The sequence below is a fragment of the Anguilla anguilla genome, chromosome 4, assembly GCF_013347855.1.
Source record: "Anguilla anguilla isolate fAngAng1 chromosome 4, fAngAng1.pri, whole genome shotgun sequence".
Classification (NCBI taxonomy): domain Eukaryota; kingdom Metazoa; phylum Chordata; class Actinopteri; order Anguilliformes; family Anguillidae; genus Anguilla; species Anguilla anguilla.
The window spans coordinates 56,689,335-56,706,815 of record NC_049204.1 but is presented as its reverse complement, the minus strand read 5'-3'; the positions used below and the strand labels follow the sequence as shown (position 1 = coordinate 56,706,815).

General features: G+C 39.1%; 1 protein-coding gene across 1 annotated transcript; it reads right to left on the bottom strand.

The window, feature by feature from the left end:
- Positions 1–6,042: 6,042 nt before the first annotated feature.
- Positions 6,043–16,627, bottom strand: LOC118225241 (cystathionine gamma-lyase-like). Its single transcript, XM_035413394.1, has 12 exons — positions 16,358–16,627; positions 15,711–15,792; positions 15,498–15,593; positions 14,085–14,194; positions 13,395–13,529; positions 13,157–13,214; positions 12,956–13,033; positions 11,392–11,544; positions 10,927–11,048; positions 9,907–9,959; positions 8,220–8,358; positions 6,043–6,694 (listed from the first exon to the last, which is right to left on the bottom strand). Exons 1-12 carry the CDS (start codon positions 16,535–16,537, stop codon positions 6,677–6,679), a joined length of 1,224 nt encoding a protein of 407 aa, XP_035269285.1. The 5' UTR covers positions 16,538–16,627; the 3' UTR covers positions 6,043–6,676.
- Positions 16,628–17,481: the final 854 nt, after the last annotated feature.

The window sequence follows — 17,481 nt, the reverse complement described above, 5'->3', positions numbered from 1 at the left end:
ATACTGTATTGCGTATAATTAAATTTTATTGTATGTCTTTTAATACTGAAATAGTCTCCCGTTTACAGTTGGAGGCCACAATTCACATGCGGTTTAGGTGCAGATTATCTGCTTTAAATAGAGGGTATTTTTTAAAATACATTTCTTGATTGTCTTGATTTCACCATGAAGAAATGACAGCACGTTTTATACAAAAGAAAAATGTGGAGGCCAATGGGAAATCCAAAGCACCCCCCTCATCTGTGAAACATGGTGGTGGGGGTGTTGTGGTTTGGGCATATATGGCTGGCAATGATACTAGCTCACTTGTCTTCAGTGATGATGTAACTGCTGATAGCAGCAGCAGAATGAATTCTGAGGTATACAGAAGCATCTACCAAATGCCTCAAGATGCACTGTATTCATTGTAGATGTCTTCCTTGGCTTACCAGGCTCCTGGTTGATTTTGATTTTATTGATTTTGGTTAGCCTAAGGTTTGGCCTATGTCTCTGACAGTTTTTCTTATTTCTCTGCCTCATAATGGCTTCCTTGACTTTCATTGGCACAACTGTGGTCCTCATGGTGACAAATGCCAATAACAGACTTCAAAGGCAATCAGAAGGCTAGAATCAAAACTAAGTACTGAAAGCTCTCTTATACCAACACTAAGGAAGCAATTGAAGACACCCAACTGATCAGAAATGACTGTGAACCCATTTGTATATAAAAAGTGTTGTAATTTCTTCATGGTGAAAGCAAAATGTATAAAAATACCCTTAAATAAAAGCTGAGAATGTACACCTTAACCACATGTGTATATACTGTGTGCATGTATATATATATATAGCGAGAGAGAGAGAGAGAGAGAGAGAGAGAGAGAGAGAGATGCATTTTCCGCAAACTTTTCCACAATCGCTTAAAAAAAGGATAGTACAGGATAGTCCTCTACAAATCTGCAGGAGCAAGCAGTCCAGAAATAGAACTGCAGACCCCTTGGTTGATCAGTGAGTTGCACTAATCAATTGACATTTGCAAACAGGCCGTTCTCCCTGATACATTGATCGCTGCACCAGTGTTTCATTATCATACAGATTTTTATACATACAGTACGATCAATATTAAATCTAACAGCACTGGTTAACATTTACCACTGATTATCATCTTCCTAGCAATGTGCTAATAAATCAAATATAATTCAGCAATAAAATATATTTCTTGTGTCAAACTGTTAGAATCAGAGCTTTGAATAATACAGATAATTGTTGATGCATTTGCTTACAACTTCAGATTTTTGCAACATAAAACAAATATGCTTTAAACACTTCAGCATACAGGGCCAAAAAAATACTAAGAGACATCCTAAGATGGAAATAAATTCTCTGTATCCAAAGCGATAACACAACAATTCCAGTTTTGTTGTGTTAAAGCTTTTTTTTTTTTTTTACTGGAAGTACAGTAAGCCAATATGTGGGTGTTTATACACCACACGCATGAATTCCATGTAGTCTACAAAATTAAAGATACATGTAGAGGAAATAGTCAGTCAGAAACATAGACTAACCATAGACCTGATGGAACAATAACAAATATTTTTATTAACCATGAACACTAGTGAGCGACAACTCTAAATAGAGCTGGCAAGGCCGAAAAGGAGGTCAAGGGGAAGTGAACTTAGAACATAAGGTTGGAAGGAATTCTCCACCCAGAGAACCAGGCTTCACAGTGAGTGAATAATTAATTCACTGGAACAAAACATTGGGGTCGAGGAGATGGAACATTGCCCTTGAGTCATATTCAATCACTGGTGTGTCGCAAGCCATGATTGACCAATAGCTATTTTTCTTTGCAATCAAATTATTTACTGTTAAAAGATTAACTAGAATGCCAAGGTCACTGTTGAAACTATTAAAACAGAAATCAGTGAGGCTGCTTAAATATAAATAATATGGGGGAAAAATCAATGGATTTGTGCAGCAAATGGATAACTGTAAGGACAACTTGCAATTTTCAGGCAAATTTATTTTATGGCACCCTAACCCAGGGCAAGATTGCTTGTAAGCACAAACCCATTAGAGACTACACATACACATGGTGATACAAAAACAAATTTGGCCTGATATCTAGCTAAGCCTATCTTCCTGTTCTCTTATCACTTAAAATTTTAGATGGTAACAATACAATCTAGTAAAGCATGCCTGGGTTTCTAACAACTGCTGGTAGGTGCCTTTGCAGTCACTGATTATACAATTACATGTGTAAACACAATGGTGATATATATCAACATTAAGGAGAAACAGAACATTTGACTTTTTTTGCTCTTGACTGTTATCCATAAAATTCAAGCAGTGCCTTTTCTGCAATTTTGCAAAGAATACTGGATATTGAAATGCATTGAAATAAAAGCTAGAATTTTTTTTAAACAATGTTTGTTGGTTTGTAGAGGCCCAGGTCCTCTGTGTTGTCTTTGGGTAATGGGGTTGCTATGAATTTTAAAAAAAATTCCCCCACATATTTCTTGAGGTAATACAGGATTTTCTCAGATGATACATCAATAGCCTTCTGCAAGTCACAGAGATTCATTGATATGATCTTTAATCACATTTCCCTTTAAAGTTTAGCACATGTTAACTAATGCTATGGTAAAAAATTTGTAAATGTTAGCTTGAAATTACCTTCATTCCCTCCAAATGGTAAGAAATGTAAATAGTTATGAATCATACAGAAATTAATGGTATCAAGAAATACCCAGAAGTCCTGAAAATCTTGAGCGCCATGCTCAGAACACAGAAGAGGCTGAATTAAAGGCAATTTTGATCATTATATTACAGAGAAGAGCTTGGAGAGGGCCAACATTATTTCAGCCATTTTTCAGTTGTAAATCTGAATATTGCCTCATAAACCTGTTTGTGTACATCTGCTTTACAAAAGATGGTTTCCTCTTCTGAACTAAGTACATCAATTCATTTTTTAATGTACTGTACCTTATGGGATAAATCAACAAGACCATTTAGAACAGATTCACTTTTGAAAAGAGTAACTAATGTTCCAAGGGTTTTGACGCCAAGTATGTTTTATCATTCCTCAGCAGAATCACACATGAGCTACACACAACCATAGTGCAGTTTGGCAATATGTGGACTGTATTCTGTCTTTAGAAAAACCTCTCTTTGTTCCAACTGGGAAAGCCTCTACAGCACTGAAGCAAATGCATTTAACCTGAAATGAATTAAACATTTATTCCCGTCTTCAGTGGAATCTTGTCAAACCCAGAAACAGGCCCACAGCACTAATGCACAAATGTCTTGCTGTTCAGTACAGAATATTGATTAAACTCAGTCCTGATTTCACAACCGTGGTGCTACCCAATAATGAATATGCACAGGCTTACGGATGCCTCATTATGGGACGGTGTAGTTGCTTGTTTCAGGCGTACTGTGATCCTAGTAAGGATGGAGGTTGAGGGGTAAGGTAATTAAGTTAGCCAGGGGAAATCAAAACTTGTTACCAGTGGTGGTTTCAGTAATGTACACTGTGAAACATTTAGGCTCCTCCTAATGTCTTAAGTTTTTTATTGCTGTAGTTAACATGCAGTGAAAGTTACCCCCTAGTATAGTCCTCATTGGATCCTATTTTGAGAACAAGAAAAACAGTTTGTGCTATGCTACCAAAATCAATGAACAAATTGAACAGGACCAACCTGATTCAACTAAGAAAACGAGAGACCAGCCCCCTTGCACAAAATCGATGTGTTTCGTTCGGACTGTGCAGTTCTTTTGAATGAAATCATTTGTGCAGCTTTGGTGGCGAGACTTTCCACCAGACTTTCCAATACTACCACCTTTAGAGGTAAGGATTGATGCGCTGCAGATAGCGGTCTGCCGCAGATTCCAAACGGAGGAGTCCAGTGCTTTTACAAAGTGAAAATAGCAAAAATAACAAAACTTGTGTCTCCTACCACCACAGATCGGCAGGATGTGTTTCATTGATTGATGGGTCTTACATCAGCAGAGAGCTCCCAGCTATGGGAAAAGACCCGTTAAAAGCGCCAAAAGCTAAATGATTCTTTCACTCCCAAGTGCCAGGTCAATTCTGAGGTTATATGTACGCAACCAAAGGTCATATGTATAGGGCAGAAGCTGAAGCGTTAGACACATATAATAAGACCTGACATGCAACAAAAATCAATACTATGAAATAGCCTGAATTCAATTATTTATTTCAATTGGACCTTTCTGAATTGGGGACTCTTTAATCCAATTCAATGATGTCATAATATAGAATATTATAACTGACCACTCAAATATCTTTGACTCCATTAATCCTTGTGTGATGAGGCTCATAGTATTTCTAGTTCCCTAGATTACCATAGTCTCTATGTTCCACTGGCTTCAAAGGTTTCTTGTTTGGTTTGGAGAAAAAACATTTCTGAAGGAAGTCACTTTTTATATCTATAGCAAGATATGATACAGGAAGTCAAACATTGCAGCCAAATGAAATTGGTTTGTCTGATTGACACCACGAATGACCAGGCAGCACTAAACTTGCCTGCCTCTTCAGACCAAATCATTTTTTGTGGCACAACTCTATTGATCATGAAGCCTAGTTCATTATTTTTACCTCATTAGCACTTTAATAGGAATATATCACAGCTCGGGGGAAAACAAGATAATTGCTATACGTAAAATGACAATACAATGCTGGAAATGTAATAATAAAAATACAAATCTTGGGGGGAAAATATTTCCAGCAAACCAAAATGTTGACTAGATCCAAATTGCTTCATAATCATGGATAATTATATGGAATGTTTTGGTTGCACTGTAAAGTTATATTTGACAACACATCCTATGACTTTGTGCCCATCACTGCAGTATTATTGACATTACCATTGAATTATGTAGATCTAATCTAAAACACATTCTAGTGAGCGATGGTCCAATTACTCACATTTGATGGGCCACATTCAGCTTTCACTGCCAATCTTTTGTGTGCGTTGATCATCAGTAAACAAATCAGAAAGTAGCTTGTCATCACATCCCCTTAACACATTGTGTAAAATAGCATGACCCATAAATGATGCCTTAAACTAGCTTTTACTAAAAGCATTTTTACGCCGGTGGTTGTTGTCTTCCAAGACATCATTAGAGAAAAATTCTCTATGCATCACTTTATGAGCAGAAGATTGTTCATGTGTGCATATGGCAGCTTTGATAGAATCCAGATAAATGAAATGTTGTATAACTGGATCTAGGAGTTGGTCTTATATAGTCTGCCTATTAGCTGTAGGATTACGCCAACTGAATGGACTTGTTTTAAAACACATCATATGGCAATCTTATGCAATTCAAATATTGAATTATCATTCTTTATGCTATATAAAAGTCCTTAGGTTGGCCCCAAAATGCAATATTTGTAATGCATGATGGTCCAAACATTTGAGGAGCTTATCTGAAACGGATGTAACATTGTAGCATTTTTCTTATCGTTCGCAAATACGATGGGCTCATCCTAACAGCATCACGACGCCTTGCACATCTGGCTATCAGTACGCACTGCATTAGAGAGGACTGGCCAGTGTCAGAGATGTGTGCCCTGGAAGTAAAAATCTCAGAGTTCATCCAAGCTGAACTGTGCCCGAGCTCAGTGGAGGCAGTTGGGATTCATCTTGATCAAAACTGTTTTGACTGGGGCCAGATATGCGGTTCAGCCTGTTGGCTGTTAACACGCTCCTTTTGATCTACAGACATGATTGAGGTAAACACACAAGAACAGCACAAAGTCGGTACTCCAAGGAGAGATTGTTATTTTTGGACTTAAGCTGCCTCCAAATCTATCCCAAATTAAATGCAAATTCTTCCCCTCAAAGTGTGTTGATGTATGAAATAAAACTGCCTCTTTGGATACATCTCCACCTTTCAACTGAATGAATCCCAGCATGCAGATAGCTCAGGGAGATACAAGGCATTCTCTTCCGATCGACTGGCACAACATCCACAGCAGGAACAACGGGCTGGTATTAACTATGAAATATGTCACATGCATGAGTTCAAAAAGGATGCACATTTGAAGATTTAGGTCAGTTATGTTTTAATGGCTTTGCACACACTTCAATGATCAGCAACCTTGTATAGGCAAAGTACAAGCTCAGGCAAATTAAGCAGTATATACCAGTAATGCTGGTAATTCGGGTAATCGTTCCTTAATGTAAATTAAGCCATTTCTTCAGATGTTGTTAAGAAAACAAAAGAAAAAAAGAAAAGAAAAATACAGCTGTAAAGCGATGCATTGAAGCCATGTGGAGATCCAGATTATCGGTCGAAATTTAAAAATTAAATAATTTTTTGGTCAGACCTATACTTCATACTCCAGCATTCCATTAAAAAGCGTAAACACTAAGAAAACTGAAATCTGCATGTTGCCCAGGCACTTTCCCTTCACTGGCTATTCTCACACCTAAAACAGCAATAAGACAGCAAATGTTATTCCTGATGAACCTTCAGCAGCAGAACAATTTCAATAAAAGCCGTGACTCTGGGCAGGCACAGCGTTATTAAGAACCGCTTCCCTGATTCGTCGTATGTGCATATTATGTGAATGGTGAGCTAGCGCCCATTTCTCTTTGTATCTGTGCGGACCTCAGATAGGAGCTTCGATAGTGGTGAGAGGCCATTCCTGATCCACAATCATCTCCAGGGCTCAGTTCTTCTCTGCGTGCTGTTAAAGACAAAACACACAAAATGGAGTCAATCAGAGCCTGGAAGAAACAATCCAAACCGTCCATTTATTCCAAAATATAGGCAATCAACATTTTCCCGGAGGCAAATTACTGTTATTAACATTCAGCTTCATGTCAATAGGAACCCAATGAGCTTTGCCAAAGCCAATCCAGCTTAAAAAAAAGGGCAATTGGCAGATGCCCACGTTCAACATAAACCTCAAACATCTGAATTTTCTGAAACAAAATGAAAAAGCGAAAAAGAGAAAAACCTTAAGCATGACAGCCGCTCGTAATTCACCAATTTCCAACTGAAAACAGAACATTCGTGTCCGTCCACAAGAGATGTGAGTCAGGAAATCTAATGAGTTTGGTCTGCTGATGTTCTGTCACATCGAGTTAAATTCACCACTTATCACACTGCCCTTTCCTTATGCCTTCAAATGGATATTGAAGATATCCATCTCAATTTCTCCTATCTTCTACAGATGGGTCAGAAAGCAGATGCTCTGTCCATCACTTGGACTCAAGGCATCGATGGACTTCTTAAAAAAAAAAAAGGCCAACCACACTTTTGGCACATCAGTAATTTTGACCATTACTTGAATCACCTCTCTGTACAGACATTATATGGATGACTTTAAAATGTGCTGACTGAACTCTTGTAATCTGAATTCGTACCCTTGAAACTGAGACAGTAAATAAATACTTTGTCATCATAATGGGGCTGTAAGATTAAAGTGCTGTGGGAAATTCTGGGAAGCTTATTTCCAGTAAAGTCTGTAACTGCTGGCACACTAGACAAAAGACAAAAAAGATGAAAAGTACCATCCAAAGAGAAGAAGTGCTGCTCAATTCCAACTAAAATTGACAGCTAAAAGTTCAATATTGTTGGATAATTGAGAAGCAAGACACTTATAGCATCTATAATGCATTGATGCTACTGCATAGCAAATGTTCCACAGCCCCCTAGAGACCACACCATGTGAAACTACAGCATGGCCAAAGACTCCTGCACACTGGTGTGTCTCCAGCAACGTCCCGTCCACAACGACCTTTGGTGACTGAGCCCTTTGTCTTAAGATGGACCGTATTTTTGACTGGCTGGAAAAGGTGGTAGCTTTCTAAATTTGTTTACATCCTGAGAGAATCATGATCACAGAGAAGGCGCAAGCCCAAAAGAACACCTGCCATTTCCCAAAACAATTTCACAGTACATACCAAATCAACAATGAAATAACAGGCAAAGCCCCTCCCGGCAACAATCTAAATTAGCCTACTCACTAGCACTAGAATGGACAAAAATACTTAACGTATAGAAAGAGACGCGCACGCTGTTCCAGTAGCAAACTAAATGTCCGATAACGAGACGCAGCCGTGACGACGGTGTCACATTCAGAACCTCTGCACTGGCTGTCCGTTATCAGGTGAATTTGCAGCAGTGTGTGTGTGTGTGTGCGCGTGTGTGTGCGCGCGCAGAGAGGAACGCTACGCGATGAAAGCGGGGGGGCCACGAGCACTCACAGCCGCGCGTAGGGCCTGGTCCACGTCGGCGACGATGTCCTCTACATCCTCCAGCCCGACGGACAGACGGACGAGCGTGTCGCTGATGCCCAGCGCGGCCCTCTCGTTCTCGGGAACAGAGGCGTGCGTCATGATCGCGCTGAAAACAGCCAGAGGAACAGTTATGTCAGACCAGCTAGAACATCTGGGTACAGGGCATACTAGGGAAGAAAACAAAACAACCAGTGCTACTCTTTTAATACTTAAAAAAAAAAAAAAAAAAAAAAAACTTTTTAAGGTTGGGAACCAATCACAGTGGGTTTCCTTGAAAATGTCACAAAAGGACACACATTTCAGATTTAAATTATGCAAAAAATACAGTTACAAGGTAATTGCATGCTAAATCCATTTTTCTTGGGACTTCAGACATAATCAGAACTGGCTTTCAAAATAATTTGGTTCTCTGTTTCTGGCAGAGAACATCACTTTTGACAGAGAATTTTCCTTATAAGTGCTTGCATTTTAGGATTACATTTTTTTCATTTTTACTTTATCTGCCCTTTCTGATCCAATCACTACTCAAAAAATTAAAATAGTCGGTTTTATGTAAATTAGTTGAAACGGCTCCGCCCATTATGCTGCACTTAACTTGCAAACATTCTGATGCGAAGCCTGAAAATGGATGAGAGTTGTACAAAAGCAGTAGCGATTCCACCCTGTTCTCCTAATGTATTCCTGATGCCCTCCTGTGGTCACTGATTGTACTGCAACACTAATATTTCGGTCTCACAGAAGTCTACTTTGTGTAAACCAAAGTAAGTTAAATCTGTCAATACATTTAAACAATTATAATTATACTTTATTTAGTTTAAAATTACTTCAAGAGAACAAAACATATTTTTTGGTCTGCATCATTCAGAACTTTGTGTAGAGATGGTAAGACAAAGACTGATTAAATACACCCAACAGTAAATGAAGAGGTTTGCAAATATCTTTCATATTGAAGGACTAACAAACAAAAACATCCAAGTTAAAGTAGATTAATGCCAACTGGGGTGCAGATGAACATTCAGCAAATCACATTACAGGAATGAACATGTGAAATTATACAACGGGTACCAATTTAAGAATTGATTTGGAAAACTGAATTGATTTGGAAAATACTTTTCATCAGGATAATTGATTAATCTAATAGAAATAGGCCTAGTTTCTATTGGGAGGAGCCCACCTCTCTCAGGAGTGAATTAAAGCTTATGTAAGTATTTCAGCATGTTAGGGCCACAATGCTTTCTTTGAATATTCAGTATATATTTATACATTTACCATGTCATACTAAATTTATTTTTTAGGATTCAAAATGGCTGTGAAAGAATTTTGACGAGGAATGCCAGAATAGATGAGTACGCAATAGCAAAATGAACTGAAATTGAGACAGAAACAGAAGTTTATAATACACATATAACATACAATGCAGATTTTGTATACTTAGGATCCAATGTTAAAACCAATTATTCATATATCTTCTATTATATATATTGTATATCTTCCTTATATCTTATAAGGAAGTTGATAAAACAAGAAATGTGTTTTTTTTCCTTCATGGAAGCATTTTCAAATGCTGCAAAAGCAGGTACAATGACCTTTGCATTACAGACAAGAGGAAACATAAAAGTAATTATGTCATTTCAGCAGTTGATAGAGGACTTACGGATGTTCCGCCAAGCTTTCATAACCTCCGAGACTCTCTGCAAGTGCAAACAGCTGTAAAGGAAGGGAAAAGCAGAGCCACATCAAGGGCTGTATCAGGCAGGAATCAATAATTGTTTCAAGAATTTTTAAAAACTGCTAGCTTGCTAGTGGCAGGCATAAAAGTGTAGATACCAGGCTTAACTGTTGCTGTTGTTGTTTTTATGCAGCAGGTTCCTTTGCACATGGCTACAAATGGCAACAAATCACCACATAGTTGCAGCTGACTTTAAATGAAATGTTTTTTTTTACTTCAAACAACAGAAGGAAGCACCAGAAAACTCCAAAGCCCAGGCAAAACAACTGTGGCCAAACTCTTCTTTCCATGTACACTGGAGGTAAAACACTGAGGAGAAACACCTCCTCGCAGTTTGTGAACTGCCAAGAAGATGCACTAAATCGGCAGTGGAGAAGCGGGCTGTACAAGTGTCTCTATTTCATGCAAACTTCTGTTCTCATAAATGTCATCAGCCAAATCATTTACATGAGCCAACACACGAGTGATGTTCACACGCAAATTGACTGGAAAAATAGCACAATTGGAAATAATGGGGGTCTTGGCCTTATGTGACTTGGCCTTAACTAAGAGCAAACGCTGCCCACCCCCCAGCATAAATTCGAAATATTCCACTTTAAAATCAATAGCGCTTACACCAATGTAAATGTGCTCTTAATTTGAAGCCAAGTTCTAAGACGACTCACCGAGCAAGTATTTTAAGTTCATTTTAGGTCAGCAATGCAAATATTCACATCTTCAAATTTGGGTGTGGAATATGGTAATGGTACAATCGTGACTAGCAAAAGGGTATTGAAATTAACACACATTGCCGTGCAAACCTAAAGAAATGATGCAGCTGAATAGTACATAGACCCTTCTCTAGAAAAGCATGGTCATTGTAAAATACAATTTTTTTTTAAGTCACATTTTTTAACAAGTACAGAACCCTCCTGCAACCATTTAAGATTTTCCCATGGGATTCACCTTCAGGTTGCTGAGAAAGGTCGAGGCGTTCTCCAGCTTTCCTTTGATATAGAAGGTGATCATTCCGGGGCAGCCTGTGCACTGCCTCTTCACCAGCTCGTACTGGGGGTGTGAAGGCAACCCTACGGGGGGGAGAAAAGGCCCAATAAATGATCCAGCTCCTTCTACTGGGACACTAGCACCTTAATTTTAATGTTTGGCTGCCTTTCATTGTCTGAACCCAATGCTTGGGATTTATGAAAGTCATGAAATCTGCTGGTCTTTGTTTTCACCTTAAAATCAGCACCCAATTGAGACCCAAGACACCAGGTGAGTTGAGTTAACTGTGTAATCAACTGCTCTAATTGATTCATGAAGTGCAGAGTCACTATGAAAAACAGCAGACCCTGTAGCACTCCAGGACAAGGGTTGGAGACCACTGGATTAGGTATTGTGAATACACAGAAGTCTTTAGCCTAGTTTAACCTGGGAAGATGACTCTGTCCACCCTCTCGTCAGCCTCCAGGAACTTGGCCACGGTCAGGGCGCTCCTGAAGTGCTGCCTCATTCGCAGGTGAAGGGTCTTCAGGCCACGGTTACAGAGGTAGCAGTCGAAGGGGGATGGCACTGCACCAATGGCTGAGGAGTAGAAGGTAAAGGAGGGTAAGCTTTTAAAAACCGCTTACACGGCAAATAAGCGGAAAGCAGTCAATCGATGGCCTAAGCCACTTGTTCTCATTCACATTACCGGCAATGCATTTGGACCAGCGTGACCTTCAAGCAACAGTGGGAAAGAGCATACAATAGGACCACACATCTGTGAAAACTGCTTCTTTGCTGTGTAATAAATGGAGTGGGTGTGGCAGTAGATTTCCACAGCCACTGCTAAGCTATGCTTAGAAGGGGAACTACCTTTGCATACAAATGAAATTTCACATTCTCATTAATATAAGGATAAAACTTCCAAAATTCAACTAATCCAATGTTTGCATAAAAGCACCATTAAATTCATGTGTGCCCCCCCCCCAATATGTCAGTTACGTTGGCACTGAAAGTGCCCATCAGTCAGCACACTAGTCTGGATTGTACTGCACACCAAAATGAACACCCCGCCTCCAATAAAATTCAGCTGAAGCAGCAAGTGAAATGCATATATTAAGCACATTGCAGATCTGTATCATCTGCAGTTTATTGCCTCCAGGTGTGTGTGAACAGCATTGATGGGACTTGGTTTTGCTTGTGAATTTGTACCAGAGTGTTTTTAGAATTATTTCACCTTTAATTCTGAAGTCCACCAATATAACACCTGACAAGCAAATCATTTACATCTGCCAAAAAATCTCATCGTGAGAGGTAAGTAACTCCAGTGAAGCTATGGTGGCACGTTGTAGCACTGTGGGCCAAGCCCCCCCCCCCCCCCCCCCCCCCCCCCCCCCCCCCCCCTCCACACTTTTATCACTGTTCCAGTGTTCTGTTTATATTGTTCCAGTGAGGCATTGTTAATGTAGAAAAGCAGCTGTTATTGTTACATGAATATTACTGGAACTTTGTGAACTCGGGCCATTGAAACAGTGGTAACATTATTGCACTGCACATTTATTTATTCATATTTTATTATTTTCCTACTTCATAAATAATAAAAAATCAATCAATAAATAAATAAATGATGTGGCTAGGTCTGTTGAATTGTTCATTAGTTAGGTGACTTTTGGCTGAGGCGATCAGCAGTCAGATTCTAATGCTATATTATCTTCAAGAGTGCATGGACTAAGCATCTTTTTTTGTGCTTCTTTTAAAATCCTTTTTTAATCTCTACATCTACTGCCCTAAGAGATTCTGACCTCTCGCCTCCCACAATCCCACTCCTCCTCCAGTTCATCTCTCCTGATGTCATCACATTAATCTCCTCTCTGGTGAATTCATCCCTGCAGCCACTGTCTTCAAACAAACTTGTATCACCCTGCTCAAAACGCCCACAAAGCTAGGACATCTCGGCTATAGTGCCAGCCTGTACTCGTGGTGCGGGTTTAAGCAGGGTTTATGTTCTTACCATTCTGTAAAAATCTCAGGCGTTCATGTAGGTCTTCTCGAATCACTGACACCAAGCCCATGACGACATCACTGTGGCCTGATCACCCATGCCGCAAAAAAACAAGAGAAGTTACAAACAACTGAGCACACACTAAAGCTCGATATGACATTAGATCCATTTAGAGTGAAATGCTTTAAACGAATACGGTCTGTAACTTACCATTCATGTACTTAGTTGCTGAGTACATGCAGATATCTGCTCCAAGAGCCAAGGGGCGCTATGGAAAACACAACAAAATGTCCACTGCTTTAGAATATTAGCAGGTTCATTCAGGGATTCATTTTCACATAGAATTTGATTTGTCAGACTAGATTTTGAAGTAGAGGATTAGGTTACAAAAATAGCAGGTTAAACAGGCTGTCAAAGAAAAAAACCCAAAGCTTGTTGTAAACATTACCTGAAAGTATGCAGACATAAAAGTGTTGTCCACAACTACAACAATGTCTTTGTTGTATTCATGAGCAATCTCTGAACAGGTCTGGATGTCTACTACTTTCATGGTGGGGTTGGTAGGCGTCTCAATCCAGAGCAACTGAAAAATTGGGATTAAAAAACAGGTTAAATAAATCTTAATATCATGTGTTGCAGCACAACAGTTCTGAGCAAACATCTATGCAACGCATCCATGGCACACTCAGTGGAGAAAAAAACAGTCATCTGGATCAGTTTGCATAAAAACTTCACGCCCAGGATTAAGTGCTAACGTCATTCAGTTAGGCATACATATTACATCAGTTGTGCAAGTTTGGGCATCAACAAACCGGTTCTCAGAACCAAAATCTACACCTAACAGTGAGAAGGCGTTAGTCTGGTGTAACATTGACTGGTGCAGCAGCTAATTAAATTCTAAGCTTTCTTCTTCTTTTGATCTGTTTGAATCATTTCAATCATTAACATATTATTTAAATGTCTTTGTTTTGAGCAAACATAATGTAAATTTGAAAAGGAAATAAAATCTACACAGGATCATTCCTGCAAACAAAAGGTGAGAAGGACAACTAAATTTTGTACAATTTCAGTCACAATGATGTGGAAAAAAAGAGGAAAATGGAAAGTAAAAATGACATGACTTGTTGTCCAACATTACCTTTGTGTTTGCTTTAAGAGCTGCCTTTAGGACATCATGCTGTGTGCAGTCTGCAAAGGATATATCCAGGCCATTCTCTGCAGCAATTCTTCGGAAATAGCGGTTTGTTCCTACAGAAATGCATTACATTGAGGAAGCAGTGAATATTTTCACATTTAAAATTGTCATTAAATTTTGTATTTTGTTCCTGTTCATAGAAAAAATCATGATGTGCGCTTTAAAAAATGTTTTTTTTTATTTTTTTTAAATAAAGTTGATATTTAGAGGCCCGAGGTAAGGCCTTTAATCCATGTAACACTTCTCAGTTAAAAAGTGCAGTGGTATTAGCTGAGTACCGGATGAAAATTCCAGTTAAGCCAGTTTAAGTTCTGTTTCTGACACTTATATTAAGTCATAGCTAGTCTGTGGCGCTGTGGCTGGCTAAAGCTTCTCTGTGGCAGATTGACTGAACCTGGTTAAGTTGGTAGAGCAAAGTTGTGGCCGAACTGGTAGGCTACAGGCTGGTCGGCGGGTGAACAGCTCATTGACCAGCTAACAGTATCAAAAACACATCTTAAACTGGCTTAAGTTTTAAACCAGCTTAGGCTGGTTTAAAATTGAATTTTCAGCATGATATGACCTCAAGACCTGACACGAGGACATCTGGAGGCAATTTTTATAAGGAAGCTGCCTGCAGCACAGAAATGCTAGATCCATGGTTTAAGTGGAAGGTGTAACTTTGGGACAGAAAGTCCTAGCTGAAGTCTTCTTCCTCCACGAGAGAATCCATCAACTGCTAAGCGCTGTATTTATGAGTTGAAAGCAAGTGAGGTCGCAAAGCTCAAGGTGTTGTTTAAGTCACTGACATGTGACAAGGGTGCATACTGTTGCCAGGTGACCCAAGATCCAGCCTCATGGCAATCAAATGGACATATTGAAGAAGAAATTTGGATTCAAATTTGGTGATCTTATAATTACAAAAACCATAAAGGCAAAAAAATGGAATAATACCCATTTTCCATTTATAAATTCAAGTCATAAAATCTGAAATCAGAAAATTTAAACCAATTTGCTAGGACGGAGTGTGGCACAGTGGGTAAGGAACTGGGCTTGTAAACGAAAGGTCGCAGGTTCGATTCCCAGGTAGGACACTGCCATTGTACCCTTGAGCAAGGTACTTAACTGAAATTGCTTCAGTATATATCCAGCTGTATAAATGGATACAATGTAAAATGCTATGTAAAAAGTTGTGTAAGTCGCTCTGGATAAGAGCGTCTGCTAAATGCCTGTAATGTAATGTAATTTCGCCATTTACTGAGGGAAGTCAGAAAATTAAACCGATAAGTGTTACATGGACCACCTTTCAGACATAATTTAATTTTCAGTAATCGTCAATACACATAACTGCATGCATTATGTAGACACATTTCTGACCTCCATATACATCATTCATGCAAACAATCCCATCGCCGGCCTTCAACAAGTGTGTGATTGTCGTTGTAGCAGCCAGTCCTGATGCAAATGCAAGACCTAAAAAAGGTAGAGTTTAATGTATTACACTGAAATATATTTATGTTTCTCGAGGTATCATTTCACACATATCACATATTACATAACCAAAACATTTAATATTTGCAAATAGCTTACAATACTTGGCTCCATCTAGGGCAGCCACTGCTTTCTCCAGGCAGTTCCGGGTTGGGTTTCCACTTCGACTGTATTCGAATCCCTGGCGGACAAAATTTGATTTTCTTTTTTTTTTTTGCTTTTGGCTATTTTAGGTAATAGGTTGCTATGACTCACTAGCACAACGAAAAACATAATTACATGATCAAACCCTTTGCACATATATACAGCATTTATTCATTATTCGACATTTTTCATGGGTCGAGTTCGGAAACATTATTTCCGACTAACTAGAACAGGTACATTTATTACTGGTGTCAACAGATGCCGGATCAAGCTTTAACGTTATCCTACTTCCCGTTGTGTGTCAGTGTTCATAGACACCAACAAGCAACTGTTCAGGAACCTCGATATGTCCACCTCCTTCTCAACGACAGCGCCACGCGTAGGTCCCCGTCCTCCCCTATACACCATATGACGTAAACGCGGCAACAGCCAAATATAGACACACCAACTAAACCGCTTCAGAAAATAAGCTTTAGAATTAAAATATAGTCCATATTATTCAAAGTCTGTATCAGAAATCGCGCCGGCACATAAACTAAAGTTGTGCTTTGCGTAAATGGTGAAAATGTCCTTCCGTTAAACACATTTAGGTGTCAACTTACAGTATGGTTTCCAGGTCCAAATTGTTTAAACGTAGTTGACAACGAAATAGGTGGAACTACTGCCATAGAGTTCCATTGCTCCGGTTCCTGACCCACGTGGATAGCATCTGTCGCGAAGGATTTAAATTCCCCTTGAAACCCATCAAAACAGTCAGCATGTTTGCTTGAATCCATGACCATGTGTTGGTCTATGTCTAGATAGTCAACCTCCGAACACTCAAAAACCGGCACAACGAGCCTTCTTCCGTTATTTCTGACGAAATTCGCTTATAAGCATATGGCAGAAACTCGTCGACCCAAGGCCAACCTTTACACCAATCACCGAGTGTGTACATATTGTCGACCCCCATCATTGGTTTTTTAATAGGGGCGTGTATTACCACGTGACCCTTATTCGCACATGCTCGTTGTAGGTTTCTTGTGTTCCATATTTGCTGCTTCAAGTTTGGCCGGAACCTGTAAAAATACTGTCGGTCAAATCAATCAATGAAAAGGTGTAGGTCTAATCATGTAGTATAAAGATATGTTGAGTATTCAACTCGACGAATTAAATAATTACTAAATATCCCATTATATTGTTAAAAGTTTGTCATCTGAAGCACCCTGCTACCTTTTGACACGTAGGCTAACACGAAAGAAGTTTTTCAGGACTGATTTGACTCGAGGAAGCATACTGTTCGCATTGTTTCGTTCAATTATAATTATATCTTTATGTCAATATTATCACGTTGTCGGTAAGAAAGCGACCTTAAAATACGCTCATGATTCACGAGACATTATTGTCAATCAGCTAATGTAGTTGTATTATTAGGAAACAAATTGCCTAGAACCATTTATTGTACCCTTCGTTAGGATACTTAATTGTTGTTGAGCTTTCATTGATTTTATTGTTTGTATTCCTATGTAAGGCAATACAATCGCCTATACAGTATACCTACTGGGGATGTGGACGACGCACATTTCTGACTAGTTGCTGTCTGAAACCGACTAATCGTTTTTTTAAATTTTATTTTTACGTTTGATGTAGGATGCCGCTAATAAAAACACGCCACGAATTGAATCAGGGCTGGATGGATGGATCACAGATTGTGCTTGTGGGTAATGCTGAAGATGGTCATTTGGCT